The sequence below is a fragment of the Cherax quadricarinatus genome, chromosome 55, assembly GCF_038502225.1.
Source record: "Cherax quadricarinatus isolate ZL_2023a chromosome 55, ASM3850222v1, whole genome shotgun sequence".
In the NCBI taxonomy this organism is placed as follows: domain Eukaryota; kingdom Metazoa; phylum Arthropoda; class Malacostraca; order Decapoda; family Parastacidae; genus Cherax; species Cherax quadricarinatus.
Window position 1 is genome coordinate 24,167,447 of NC_091346.1, and position 14,937 is coordinate 24,182,383.

The 14,937-nt window shown below is 46.5% G+C and overlaps 1 protein-coding gene across 2 annotated transcripts in view; it reads left to right on the forward strand.

Moving 5' to 3' along the window:
* The window catches only part of LOC128706467 (TRPM8 channel-associated factor homolog), a 43,585-nt gene extending 33,089 nt beyond the window's left edge, over positions 1–10,496 (forward strand). The window contains exons 2-3 of one of the 2 annotated variants that reach the window (XM_070096934.1): positions 5,277–5,780; positions 8,237–10,495. In XM_070096934.1, the coding sequence (XP_069953035.1) occupies positions 5,291–5,780; positions 8,237–10,005 (2,259 nt within the window). In that variant the 5' untranslated portion in view covers positions 5,277–5,290 and the 3' untranslated portion in view covers positions 10,006–10,495. Of the gene's footprint in view, positions 1–5,276; positions 5,781–8,236 lie in introns of both variants that reach the window. The other variant, XM_070096935.1, reaches the window with a different exon arrangement.
* The last annotated feature ends 4,441 nt before the right edge of the window (positions 10,497–14,937 follow it).

The following is a 14,937-nucleotide window of genomic DNA, read 5'->3' on the forward strand; positions in this document are numbered from 1 at the left end:
TCTCCCAATCCTCAAAGTAGACACTTATGTCCTTCCTGCCCGGGGGCGGAGACGTTACCCTTGCAATGTGGCTCGTTTAACTTTTGACAGCCGAGAACTCCCGTCCTCTGTATATGTCACGGGACATCGGTTACAAGTTTGAAAGGTGATACCTACAACGCAACAGTGTAGAAATTGCTAGCGTTTTGGTCACCCAGCAAAATATTGCAGATCTATGGCCGAATGCCCAGTCTGTGGTGCCGACGACCATTCTAATACATCTTGTAGTCAACCTCCATCTTGCCTTAATTGTAATGAAGCTCACCCTTTGTGCTCCCGCCGTTGCCAGGTCTACTTAAATGAACGTGAAATCCGTTGCCTCAAAGAGACAGAAGGTCTCCCTTATGCTATGGCAGTTACTCATCTCCGCCTCCAAGGGAGACTACCCCGTGTTTCTTATTCTCGTGTTTCAAAACATCCCCCCACTTCTGGGGTCCCATCTTCTGCAGCCTCCTCTGTTGTTACCCCTCCCATAGCCACTCCGGCATCTAATCCTTTTGCTGTCCTTGGCTCTGACGTCCCGACTACAACTCAGTCTGTTCTCACATCTTCGCGTCCTTCCTCACAAGCCCCAGTATTGACAAGACCTCGTACGACACCTAATACCAATCGCCCCTCTACTTCTCAGAAGTCCAAAAAATCCACATTGCTCAAATCTTCTTTGCCCCTTCCTTCCCTTCTTCCACCTCCACACTTTACCTTTCCAGTCTCTGTACCTAGTTCTTCCCCTCTCTCTGGCTCTATTAAAAGTGTGGAGATTCACCCTCCTCCTTGTACTATGCCTTCCACCCCCGTCCCCTCCCAAGTTTCTCCCTCTTCTGCCACCTCCCAGGTTTCTGCCTCTTCTGTCCCCCCCCACACTTCATCTCCAGTCACTTACACTTTTCCCTCCCCCTCTACTTTGGTACAGTCCATTACTGTCCCAATCTTTACTCACCCTCCTCCTTCTATCTCCAATATGGTCTCCCATACATCTTTGAATTCAGAAACACTTGAAGCCATTTCAGAATATATTGCAGAGACTAAACCTTCAATGGACACTGATTCACTTCCTGTTCCTTCTCTTCCCTCTCCTCCATCTTCACAACCCCATTCTTCGCAACGCTCCGTTCCTTCGCTGCTTGAACATCTTCCAGTGCCACCACACGTTGACTTTTCTAACCCCTCTAGTCCGTAGGTGCCTTTACCTACAGATTCCTGGTATTTTCTTCATCGCCAATCATGGCCTATTTACAGTGGAATATCCGTGGCCTCAGGGGTAATCAGGGTGAGCTTCAGATGTTGCTTTCCAGGTTTTCCCCTGTTGGTGCTTGCTTACAAGAACCAAAATTACACTCGGCTGTTTTCCAACCTATCTCAGGCTATAATTTATTGCATTCTTCGGATCCTTTCTCAGATGGGACCTTTAATGAAAGTGCCCTTCTTCTACGCAATGATATTCCGTACTGTCAACTATTTGTCCATACCTCGCTGCATTACACTGCAGCCCATATCCACTTGACTAAGTGGTTTACAATATGTTCTTTATATCTCTCTCCTTCTCGAGCATTTTCTATCCCACACTTTGCCTTTCTTGTTTCATCCTTACCACCACCACTTCTGTTACTTGGTGATTTTAATGCCCACCATTTCCTTTGGGGGGGGTCTCATTGTGACTCACATGGCATCCAGTTGGAGGCTTTTCTCGCCTCTCGCCCCCTCCATGTTTTAAATACGGGTACTCCCACCCATTTTGATCCTCGTACTTATACTCTCTCTTGCATCGATCTATCAGTCTGCTCTTCCTCCACTGCACTAGACTTCACCTGGTCTGTTCTACCGGACTTACATGACAGCGATCATTTTCCAATCATTCTTACTTCTCCTTCCTATTCACCACCTTTCCGTAGCCCTCACTGGCAATTTGATCGGGCAAATTGGGATCTTTACTCACACCTCACTGCTTTTAGTGAGGTTCCTTCTTCATCCTCCATTGATGAGCTCCTACACCTCTTCTCGACGTCAGTTTATACCGCAGCTTCTCAGGCAGGCATTCTCAGAAGTGCGTGCCTTGGTGGTCTCCTGCTTGTGCTCATGCAGTACGTTTGAAACGCACTGCATGGGGCAGGTACCGGTACAATAAAACCGCTGAGAGACTTCTTGATTTTAAGCAGAAGCGTGCGATCGCTCGCCGTGTCATCTGTGAAGCTAAACGCACTTGTTGGCGAGACTATGTTTCCACCATCACCTCTGCGTCTTCTATGAGTGCAGTCTGGAAAAAAGTGAGGAAATTGAGTGGTAAATACTCTCCTGACCCGGCTCCTGTTCTACGGGTCGCTGGTGTTGATGTAGCAAACCCTCTCGACATTGCCATTGAACTTGGCACACATCTGGTCCGTATTTCCCGGGGGCTCCATCTATGCCCCTCGTTTCTTTCCTCAAAGTCTGCCAGAGAGTTAGTACCCTTGGACTTTTCTTCTCTCAGAGAAGAACAGTATAATGTGCCTTTTACACTTCAAGAACTAGAGGCAACGCTCTCAGCTTGCCGATCATTGGCAGCTGGGCCTGACGACATTCATATTCATATGTTACAACATTTACATCGGTCAGCCCTTGTAGTCCTCTTGCACCTCTTCAATCTTATTTGGGCACAAGGAGTTCTTCCCCAGCTGTGGAAATCTGCCATTGTTCTCCCTTTCCGCAAACCGGGTACTACAGGACATGATGCCTCCCACTATTGTCCCATCGCTCTTACTAGTGCAGTTTGCAAAGTGATGGAATGTCTCCTAAATCGACGTTTAATGTGGTATTTAGAGACACAACAGTCTCTCCGCTAGTCAATATGGCTTTTGTAAGGGTCGTTCTACCATAGACCCCTTACTACGCTTGGATACGTATGTTCGCAATGCCTTTGCGAATAATCACTCAGTTATTGCCATATTTTTTGACCTTGAGAAGGCATATGGCACAACTTGGAGGTATAATATTTTGGCCCAGGCCCATTCCTTAGGCCTCCGAGGCTATCTACCATCCTTCCTTAAGAACTTTTTAACTGACAGACATTTCCGTGTTCGAGTCAATAATGTTCTTTCCCCGGACTTCGTCTAAGCTGAAGGTGTCCCTCAGGGATGTGTTCTAAGCACAACACTTTTTTCTCCTTGCTATAAATGATTTGGCCTCTGTTCTTCCACCCAATATTTGGTCATCACTCTATGTTGATGACTTCGCTATTGCTTGTGCAGGCGCTGTCATCTTATTGCAGTTTCTCTCCAGCATGCAGTCGACCGTGTTTCCACTTGGGCCACCACGCATGGGTTTAAATTTTCAAGTACCAAAACTCACCAAATTACTTTCGCTAGACGCTCTGTCATCTCCGATCATCCTTTGTATCTCTATGGCTCCCGTATCCCCGAACGTGATACAGTCAGGTTTCTAGGCCTTCTCTTTGACTGTAGGTTATCCTGGAAACCTCACATTACCTCTCTGAAGGCAACTTGTCACAGCCGGCTAAACCTTCTTAAAACCCTTGCTCATCTTTCCTAGGGAGCTGATCGTCGAACTCTGCTTCGCCTACTTTCAGCCCTCGTTTTATCGAAACTCGATTATAGTGACCAGATTTATTCTGCGGCCTCTCCTGCTACTCTCTCTAGCCTTAACTCTATCCATCACCAAGGATTATGTTTGTGCCTTGGTGCTTTTCTCTCTTGCCCTGTTGAGAGCCTCTATGCAGAAGCGAATGTTCCATCCTTGTCTGATCGCTGTGATGCCCATTGCCTTCGCTACTATGTACGCTCTCACGATCTCCACAATCCTTCCATTTATAGAATGGTCACCGATATTAGTAGACATTCTTTATTCGTTCGCCGCCCCTGTTTGCTCCGTCCCTTTTCTCTTCGCCTACATTCACTCTTGTCTTCCCTTCAGTTACCACCTTTATATGTTCATGTAGCATCTCACTTTTCCCTACCCCCCTGGGAAGTTCCAGCTGTTCGGGTCTGTTCTTTCTCACTCCCTTGCTCGAAAGCTCAACTGCCTACGGTGGCTTCCCGCTCTCTTTTTCTTGATCACTTCCACTCCCATTCTCATGCCACTGCTGTGTACACAGATGGTTCTAAGTCTTCAGACGGCATCGGATTCGCACCAGTGTTTCTGGACAGCATCGTGCGGGGGCATTTACTATCTTCGGCTAGCATTTTTACTGCTGAACTGTATGCCATTCTTGCAGCACTTATTCGTATCGCATCTATGCCTGTGTCATCATTTGTGGTAGTCTCAGACTCCCTTAGTGCTCTACAGGCTATACGAAAATTTGATACATCTCACCCCCTAGTTCTCCATATCCAACTTTGGCTACGCCGTATCTCTATGAAGCATGAAGATATTATTTTCTGTTGGGTCCCTGGTCATGTCGACGTACAGGGCAATGAACAGGCAGACACTGCTGTGCGGTCAGCAGTACATGACCTACCAATTTCCTATAGAGGTGTTCCATTTCTGGACTATTTTGCTGCAATAGCTACTCACCTTCACGCCCGTTGGCAACAACGTTGGTCAACTCTGCTTGGTAACAAACTTCATTCTATTAAACCGAGCATAGGTTACTGGCCGTCTTCTTGTCATCAGTGCCGTGGTTGGGAGACCACTCTCTCCCGTCTTCGCATTGGCCACACTCGTCTTACTCACGGGTATCTCATGGAGAGGCACCCTGTACCTCTCTGTGAGCAGTGTCAAGTTCCAGTATCGATTAGCCACATTCTGTTAGACTGCCCTCTCTATCAACGAGCACGCAGAATTTACCTCCAACGCCGTCTTCATTCTACTACTCTCTCTTTACCTTCCCTTCTTGCTGATGGACCCTCTTTTAATCCTGACTCTCTCATTGACTTCTTGACAACGACTGATTTACTCCACAAACTCTGATGATGATACCTTATGCACTCCCCTCAACCCTTTCTAGCTCAGTCTCTTGCTGCCCTTTACCCTTTCACCATCCACTGCTCCGCTGTTATCCGTAACCTATTACTCATTCACTTCCCTTTTGCCACCTGATGCCCTCCCTTCCTGCCCTGCAGCGCTGTATAGCCCTTGTGGCTTAGCGCTTCTTTTTTTGATTATAATAATAATTTGTTTAATATATTTTAAATTATTTTTACTGGCCAGTTAAACCACTTTCAAACAAAAACAAGATATTACGGTTATTTCAGTTGTTCACGGGTAGGGCTTGATCATTAAGGATACTGATTGAGTATGTATTACAGGTGAGGTGTTAGTGATGGCTGGAAATGTAGAGAGACCAGAGTATCTGGTAAACCAGAGCAGCCACACCTGCCTGACGGTGGTGAGAGGCACAGGCCCTGCTGACGCCGTGCTGGCCATGGCCAAAAGCACGGGCAGCGTTAAGCAGCAGTGGTATGTACAAGGTGGGCAGTGGCAGTGGGCAGGTGACCGTGCTTACTGCCTGGTGCCTAACGGGAATGGCAGCTTGGGTCTGGCTCCCTCCTCTACCTCGAGGGTCGTATGGACGCTAGATAAGTACGACAGGATGGTTGCAGGTTCACTGGCGCTGGACGTGCCGTGGGAGAACCCCAGGACCCGTGTTATTATGTATCCCAAACACGATCATATCAACCAGAAATGGTGGACATTGTCAGGGCTCAAGACGTGCCTGGGGGCTACGTCCAACACAGACTGCTGCCTCCCGCAACACATCACACAGGTCTGCCAGCGCGAGATTGACCAATGGAGAGATTGTCACTGTCAAGGTGGGTCAAATAATCCATCTCAAAACTAAACCTACCATATTGGGAATCAAAACTAGATGACGTTTCGGTCCGTGCTGGATATGTCATTAATAACAGTCCAGGACAAACTGAAACATCGTCCAGTTTTAATTTCCAGTTTGCAGATAGCGGATTCTTCCAGTCACAGGGTTGTGACTCATTGTTCAAGATATCTACATAAAAGTGTCGACCCTTTAGCATTTACCGCTTAATTTGATTATATCATTATTATAATTACACAAATGTCAGAACTTTGCAACTGCATGAACTCCTCACAATTACAATTTTTAAGGTATATTAATTGTTTAGTGGTTAAAATTTATTACCAGTAAAAAGTAAGCCAAAGCAGATGTATTAATTCCTTGAGTGGAGGAGAGTTTGCTTCTATATTCTGTGTCGCTTTAACTTTAATTAAAAGTGGTAAAATCTTATGACATGTTTATATAGTAACAGTAATACTAATATTACTCTAAACCAAGCGATAAATCAGCATTATTTAGTACGCAGTAATCGTTGCTCTTGCTGCTGCTGACAAGGTTGTGATCCATAGAGCTGGAGCTACCTTACCTTCTCCTTCCTTGGATCAAATTTATTCCCCTCCCATTTCTCATATGCTGTACGACACCTACGACTCTAGAGCTACCCATTAATAATTTAGCTGATGTGACCTTCACAAGCTTTGCCTACTAATAGTAGGTATCAGTTAACGTGTTGAGATATTGTATAATTGGCATTAAGCCCGACACAGTTTACAATACACCAGACAAGCACCTTGAGTAAAACCCTAAACCAGTACGAGTCGTGCACTAGCAGAAAAATATCGTGGCAACAGTATCTCTCGTTGTCTAGTGTTACTTGGCTGGAATTACCTGGAGAGGGTTTTGAGGGTCAACGCCCCCGCTGCTCGGTCTGAGACCAGGCCTCGTGGTGGACCAGGGTTTGATCAACCAGGCTGTTACTGTTGGCCGCACGCAAACTGACGTACGAACCATAGCCCGGTTGGTCAGGTACTGACTTTAGGTGCCTGTCCAGTGCTTTCTTGAAGATAGTCAGGGGTCTATTGATTATCCCCCTTATGTATGCTGGGAGACAGTTGAACAGTCTTGGGCCCCGGACACTTATTGTGTTGTCTCTGTGTACTCGTGGCGCCGCTACTTTTCACTGGGGTAACCTGGAGTTTACCTGGAGAGAGTTTCGGGGGTCAATGCCCCCGCGGCCCGGTCTGTGACCAGGCCTCCTGGTGGATCAGCGCCTGATCAACCAGGCTGTTGCTGCTGGCTGCACGCAAACCAATGTACGAGCCACAGCCCGGCTGATCAGGAACTGACTTTAGGTGCTTGTCCAGTGCCAGCTTGAAGACTGTAATGTTGCATCTCCTGCCGAGTTAAACAAAACTTAAGTTCAGATGAGTCTTAATCTACCCACAATTATGTCGATTATTTTCTTCCTAAAGTAAAAAAAAAAAACACTTTTATTTAAATATTCTTAATAATAGTAATATGAAAAGAATCCTTCAATGAGGCTATAAATATATGAAGCAGTAAGGTATACCATATGCATTATTTTTTCAGCAATTTCGTATTTTTTTTTCTTAATATTTACAGTAGTATATATTCTTATTTAGACCCCCCCCCCCATTCTTTCTTTTCCCTTGTAAGTACGTTTGATCCCACTGAAAAATGAGCTAAGAAATAGTTTTTTCAAAATATTTCAGTTGCTAACAGCCTGGTTACTGAAGTGTTTGAGCAGCAACTATTATTATTATTATTATTATTATTATTATTATTATTATTATCAAAAAGAAGCGCTAAGCCACAAGGGCTGGCTAAAGCTCCCGCTTCACACACGGAGGGCCCGGGTTCGATTCCCGGCGGGTGGAAACATTCCGACACGTTTCCTTACACCTGTTGTCCTGTTCACCTAGCAGCAAATAGGTACCTGGGTGTTAGTCGACTGGTGTGGGTCGCATCCTGGGGGACAAGATTAAGGACCCCAATGGAAATAAGTTAGACAGTCCTCGATGACGCACTGACTTTCTTGGGTTATCCTGGGTGGCTAACCCTCCGAGGTTAAAAATCAGAACGAAATCTTATCTTATCTTATCTTACAGCGCTGCTTGAGCAGCAACAAATATTCTCTGAAGAACATTGTAAAGAACATTATCATCAACAGTGCCTGCTACCTCCTTATAAAATATATGTGTAAGTATAATGAGAGTTCTCTTGGCTGGTTTGCACAGAAGGAAAGCGCCATATAAAGTTGACACGAGGAAAAGAGAATAACGACATACTATTTGGCAAATCGGAAAGGGGTTTCAATGCATATTTCGAAAAAAAAGTAACTAATAAAAATGTAAAATCTTTCACATAGCTCCATGTTTATTTACTACCTGTGCTCGACTTTCATTGATTACTAATTCCAGTTATACTTACCAACAGAGGCGCCTGACTATATAATCAGCCAGAGCACGAACACCTTCGTGACGGTGGTGAGTGGTGGAGGCGCTGACGATGCTGTGGTGGGCTTGGCACCCTATGAAGGAGGCAGTAGTCAGCAGTGGTTCCTGAAAGATAGCCGCTGGTTGTGGGGATGTGATCGTTCCCTCTGTCTGGTGCCTGACTGGAACTCCTATTCCCTCAAGCTTGAGCCCTGCAGCTCTAGCTCCTGGACTTGGAATATCGATGCAGACGGGATAATAAGTGTGGGACAACATGTCATGGATGTGCCCTGGGAGAAGCCTCGAACACGCATCATTATGTACCCAAGACATGGGGGTATAAACCAGAGATGGTGGACACTCTCTAGTCTTCAAGCAGCATCGCAGCAAAGTATATATCCATTCTCTGCCAAAGATTATACAACATACAAGCAAGAAGTTGCCCGAGGGTTGATCAACAAGCTGAGTCCGCTGTCTCAGCCGGTGCCTTACCAGAGGGATATTGATAACTTTCCCGGCCGTGTGGCGCCCACCACACCAAGGATCAACAGAAGCATCACCCTAAGGATCACTGGAGTGAAACAACGTGAAAACCTGCGCATGACTGTGCCTGAAGATTGGCAAGCCACTGACCTGTACGTGGCGGCTGGAAGCGTATTCCAAGTCATCCTGCCGCTCACATTATCACCTGAGAGTGCTTCACAAATCTCTGTGCGTGTGGGTGCTCAGTGTGACTGTCTGGAGCCACACTCGCACAACGTATCTGAGGATTCATTTAAGCGTATGCCACTAGTGACGGAGGAGTTTGATGTAGATCCTGGCGAAAACTGCTTGCGTAGCCAGTTTGGTGGCAATTTGATCTTCATGTTTGATGAGGGGGAGAGTTTTAATATTAATGTCGAAGTGAAAAATGTTGTTAAGGCTCCACATTATATTTTGGGACAAACTACTGCTGCAGAATGGAAGACATTGAAACAATTAGATGCGCCATACTCTATCCTAGAGACAAACAAGGTAGTGGTGGTGGTTCCAACACTGTCAGCTAGAAAAATCACCGAACTTGACGAGTTACTAAGGCGGTACGACGATGTGATCAGTAAACTTGATTTTCTGTCTGGATTTGATGAGAGAGATCCCCCACCACAAGGCAAGCAATGGCTAGTAGATGATGTGCAGATCACTGCTGGGAGTGCACATTCTGGCTTTCCAGCCATGTTTGACAGGGAGTACTATGACTTATGTTGCACATCTACACCTCATGACTGGGTAACCTGGCATGAATTAGGTCACAACTACCAACAAAGTTACTGGTGGTCATACGCTTATGGAAGCGAATCAACTGTCAATTTGTTTTCTCTATATATTCAAGAGCAACTGAAATGTGAGGATCGCCTGAAGAAGGAAAACCGCTACACGAAGACAGCAGCAGCTGTGGACAGAGGACTGACATTCGAGAAGGCAGACTGCTGGGAGAAACTTGTGTTTCTCATGGAAATTAAACATTCATTTCCACAGAAGGGCTGGGAAATGTTCAGACTCTTGAACCGCACCACTCGCTCTTTATCTGAAGAAGACGCTGACAAGTTGGCCTCCTGCACTCAACACCAGTATGACTACGTTTACAAACAACTAAGCTACACTGTAGGAGCAGACTTAATTCTTCACTACCAGCGGTGGGGCCTCCCTGTTAGTAAGGAAGCGCAAAGGGAGGTCCAGAATCTGCGATTACAGAAGGCCCCAGCTGACCTCTCCAGACGTAAAAATGTTTAACAGGGGCAGTGTTGTATTTGATTATTCTAGCGACAGGCAGTCTGCTGTTGTGGTTCTCATCCTGGAAAGAGTACCTTAAGGACTCTAATAGAAATATGATAGTCTGCTTGGCTTTCTCTAGTTATCCTGGGTTAATAAGCCTCCAAGGTTGATTAGATAAAGTCGTCACCTGTTAGTTCATTATGTGAATAGTAACACGCAAAGATTAGTCTCTCAGGAGGTCTTTATAAGACGTAACTGGGTAAATAAGTTTGGTTATTATAAAACTAAGTAACTGCATAGCTTAGTTTCATGTAATAGAATTTATATAATGTAAAATATAAAAAAAGTGGATACAATCTCAAGACTTCAGGTATATTAACATTAATAATAGTGATGTGCCATTTTATGTAAAGTTTGTAGATCTAAATTATTATTATTATAATCAAAAAAGAAGCGCTAAGCCACAAGGACTATACAGCTGTAGATCTAAAGAGTTTTATTTTTGTACAGTGTAAGATTGTTCTACTGTGTGACCTCTTCAAGGGGGGCTCCTTGGCGTGGTGAAGAGGCTCTTGGTCTGAGGAATTAGACCTATCGGTCTTCTTCCTCAGACCGAACCTAATTACCCCCCAATCTCCCCTCCCCTATCCCATCCTCCCCATCCTCCCCTTTTTCCTTTCCTCCTCCTCCTCCCCACTCCTCCCTTTTGCCCTTCCTCTTTTTGTCCTTTGGGATTTCTCCCACAGGCGCGCTAGTTCCTAGGTAGGAGAAAGGACACCGGGGTCCATCCCATTCCGTTGAGGTTTCTTGGCGGTGGCGTAGTTTGCCGTGGAATCTGGATTGCCTAGGGATGTCCCGATCCCTCTCCGGTATCCCGGAGTAGCTTTGGGTGTCTTTTGGGCGACGGGTGTAGCTCTGGAAGCCACCTTTCGGATTCCGGGGGTGGTGGCTGAAGGAGGTATGCTTTGTGGCGGATATCCGGCCGCCCTCTCTTTTGTCCACCGAGGTAGCTCGGCAGATGTGAGGTTGCTATCCCAGATTGCTGGTTTACTGGCATGAAGGGTAGGGTATGGCACGGGTTCCATGCTGCATCTGCGCTACTAGCGGTGTCGAGTCCTCTTGGGCGCGGAGGGAGATTTCTGGCCCTTTCATCCCTCCTAGGAACTATCCCTCCCCGGTCCCCCCTTTTTTTTTCTTTTTTTTATTTTTATTTTCTTTTCTTCTTTCTTTTTTTTTCTTAAAAACAAAAAGAAAGAAGTAACCTAACCATGGCAGCCCTAGTCCATGAACCTGGTACCCCCGGGCCCCTTCTTGATACCGCACCCCGTTCTGACCCCGCCTCGTCTTTGGACCACTCTTCAGACATTCCTCATGCCTCTGTACCTACTGCCGGTGCTGTTTCCTCACCCGCTTCAGGTACTGAGGCCTCGACTGACTCCTTCGATTTATCAGACCTTTGCTCTCCTCTGACTATGCTTCCGGCCTCTCCCTCTACGGTGCGGCAATTTTCAAATCGCCGACCCGTTCCACGTCGGACCAACTCTGGTCCCACGCCTAAACGTCAACGACAATTACCTGCTGATGATACTTCTCCACCTTCACCTTCTCGTTCTTCTCAGAAACGATCGACACGTCCTTCACTACCTTTCCACGCTCAGTTTCAGACTGAACAGTGGACTAAATTCTTCACTTTACGACCAACTTCCTCTACTGCCTATCTTTCTGACCATAGTATTGGCAAGGCACTCCTACGCCATGTTGGTAAAGATATTTCTTTTCATGCTCTTAAGAGCGGTACGCGCATCATTACCGTACAGAATGCTACCCAGGCTCGTGAGCTCTCTCGTCTTACCCATATAGATACTGTTCCTGTCACCCTTGAAAAACATCATTCCCTCAATTCTTGTAGTGGTACCGTTATTCTGCCCCATACCATAGTTCAACAAAATTTCCAGACATGTGGCACCGACATTCTAGAACAGCTGGAACTCCAAGATCTCCCAATCCTCAAGGTAGACACTTACGTTCTTCCTGCCCGTGGGCGGAGACGATACCCTAGCAATGTGGCTCGTTTAACTTTTGACAGCCGAGAACTCCCATCCTCCGTTTATATAGCAGGACATCGGTTACAAGTTCGAAAGGTGATCCCTACACCACAACAGTGTAGAAATTGCTGGCGATTTGGCCATCCAGCGAAATATTGCAGATCTATCGCCGAATGCCCAGTCTGTGGTGCCGATGACCATTCTAATACGTCTTGCAATCGATCTCCCTCTTGCCTTAACTGTCATGAGGCTCACCCTTCGTACTCTCGCCGTTGTCAGGTCTATTTAAACGAGCGGGAAATCCGTTACCTCAAAGAGACAGAAGGTCTCCCTTATGCCATGGCAGTTTCTCATCTCCGCCTCCAAGGGAGACTCCCACGTGTTTCTTATTCCCGTGTTTCAAAACGTCCCCCCACTTCTGGTATCCCATCTTCTACACCCACCTCTGTGGTTACCTCTCCCATAATCACTCCTGTATCTAATCCTTTTGCTGTCCTCGGCTCAGACGTCCCTACTTCAACGCCTCAGTCTAATCTCGCTTCTTCGAGTTCTCTCTTACAAGCCTCAGTATCGACGAGACCTCGTACGACACCTCTTCCCAATCGTCCCTCTACTTCTCAAAAGTCAAAAAAAGGTCCGGTAACACCTCCTACCCATCTTCCACCTCCTCATTTTACCCTCCCTGTCTCTGTCCCTAGTTCTTCCCCTCTCACTGGCTCAGTTACAAGTGCAGAGGTTCACCCTCCTCCTCGTAATGTACCTTCCTCCCCTGTTCCCTCCCAAGTTTCTTCCTCTTCTGCCACCTCCCAGGTTCCTGTCTCTTCTGTCCCCTGCCACGCTTCTCCAGTTCCCTCCACCCTTTCGCCCCCCCCTACCTTGGTACAGTCCAATACAGTTCCAATCTTTACTCATCCTCCCCCTACCATTCCCAATATTGTCTCCCATACGACATCTCTGAATTCCGAAACACTTGAAGCAATCTCTGAATATATTGCAGAGACCAAACCATCAATGGACACTGATCCACCTTCCGCTCTTCCTCTCTCCTCTGCTCCATCTGCGCAACTCCTTTCTTCACAGCGCACCGTTCCTTCGCTGCTTGAACATTTTCCACTGCCTCCGCATGTGGACTTTTCTAACCCTTCTAGTCCGTAGGAACCCTTACCTGCGGATTTCAAGTATCTTTATCATTGCCAATCATGGCCTTTTTACAGTGGAATATACGCGGCCTCAGGGGTAATCGGGGTGAGCTTCAGATGTTACTCTCCCAGTTTGCCCCTGTTGGTGTTTGCTTACAGGAACCAAAATTACACTCTGCTGTTATTTCTCACATCTCAGGCTATAATTTATTGTATTCTTCAGATCCTTTTCCTGATGGGACCTTTAATGAAAGTGCCCTTCTTCTCCGCACTGATATTCCGTACCATCAGCTATTTGTTCATACTTCGCTGCATTACACAGCAGCCCGTATCCACTTACATAGGTGGTATACGCTCTGTTCTTTATATCTCTCTCCTTCTCGGGCATTATCTATTCCGGATTTTGCCTTCCTTGTTTCGTCATTACCGCCACCGATTCTGTTACTTGGTGATTTTAATGCCCACCATTTCCTCTGGGGAGGGTCTCACTGTGATTCCCGTGGAATTCAGTTAGAGGCTTTTCTTGCCACCCACCCCCTCCATGTTTTAAATACAGGTACTCACACCCATTTTGATCCTCGGACTCATACTCTCTCTTGCATCGATCTCTCAGTTTGCTCTTCCTCCGCCGCATTAGACTTTACTTGGTCTGTTCTCCCGGACTTACATGACAGTGATCATTTCCCAATCATTCTTACTTCCCCTTCATATTCGCCACCTCTTCGCACCCCACGCTGGCAATTTAATCGGGCAAATTGGAACCTTTACTCACACCTGACTGTTTTTAAAGAGGTTCCTTCTTCGTCCTCCATCGATGAGCTTTTACACCTCTTCTCGTCCTCCGTTTTCACCGCAGCTTCTCATTCTATACCCCAAACTTCGGGCAGGCATTCTCAGAAATGCGTGCCTTGGTGGTCTCCTGCTTGTGCTCGTGCAGTACGTTTGAAACGCGCTGCATGGGGCAGGTACCGGTACAATAGAACCACAGAGCGACTCCTTGATTTTAAACAGAAGCGTGCGATCGCTCGCCGTGTCATCCGTGACGCTAAACGCACTTGCTGGCGAGATTATGTCTCCACCATCACCTCTGCTTCCTCTATGAGTGCAGTCTGGAAAAAAGTACGAAAACTGAGTGGTAAATATTCTCCTGACCCGGCTCCTGTTCTGTGGGTTGCCGGTGTTGATATAGCAAACCCACTAGATGTTGCCAATGAAATTGGCAATCATCTGGTCCGTATTTCTCAGGGACTCCATCTATGCCCCTCATTTCTTTCCTCAAAGTCTGCCAGAGAGTTAGCACCCTTGGACTTTTCTTCTCTCAGAGAAGAACAGTATAATGTGCCTTTTACACTTCAAGAACTGGAGGCAACACTCTCAGCTTGTCGATCATCGGCAGCTGGGCCCGACGACATTCATATTCGTATGCTACAACATTTACATCAGTCAGCCCTTGCAGTCCTATTACACCTTTACAATCTTATTTGGTCACAAGGAGTTCTTCCACAGCTGTGGAAATCCGCCATTGTTCTCCCTTTCCGCAAACCAGGCACTACGGGACATGAAACCTCCCACTATCGTCCCATTGCTCTTACCAGTGCAGTTTGCAAAGTAATGGAACGTCTAGTAAATAGACGTTTAGTGTGGTATTTAGAGACACACAACAGTCTCTCCACTCGTCAATATGGCTTTCGTAAGGGACGTTCTACCATAGACCCCTTACTGCGCTTGGATACGTATGTTCGTAATGCCTTTGCGAATAACCACTC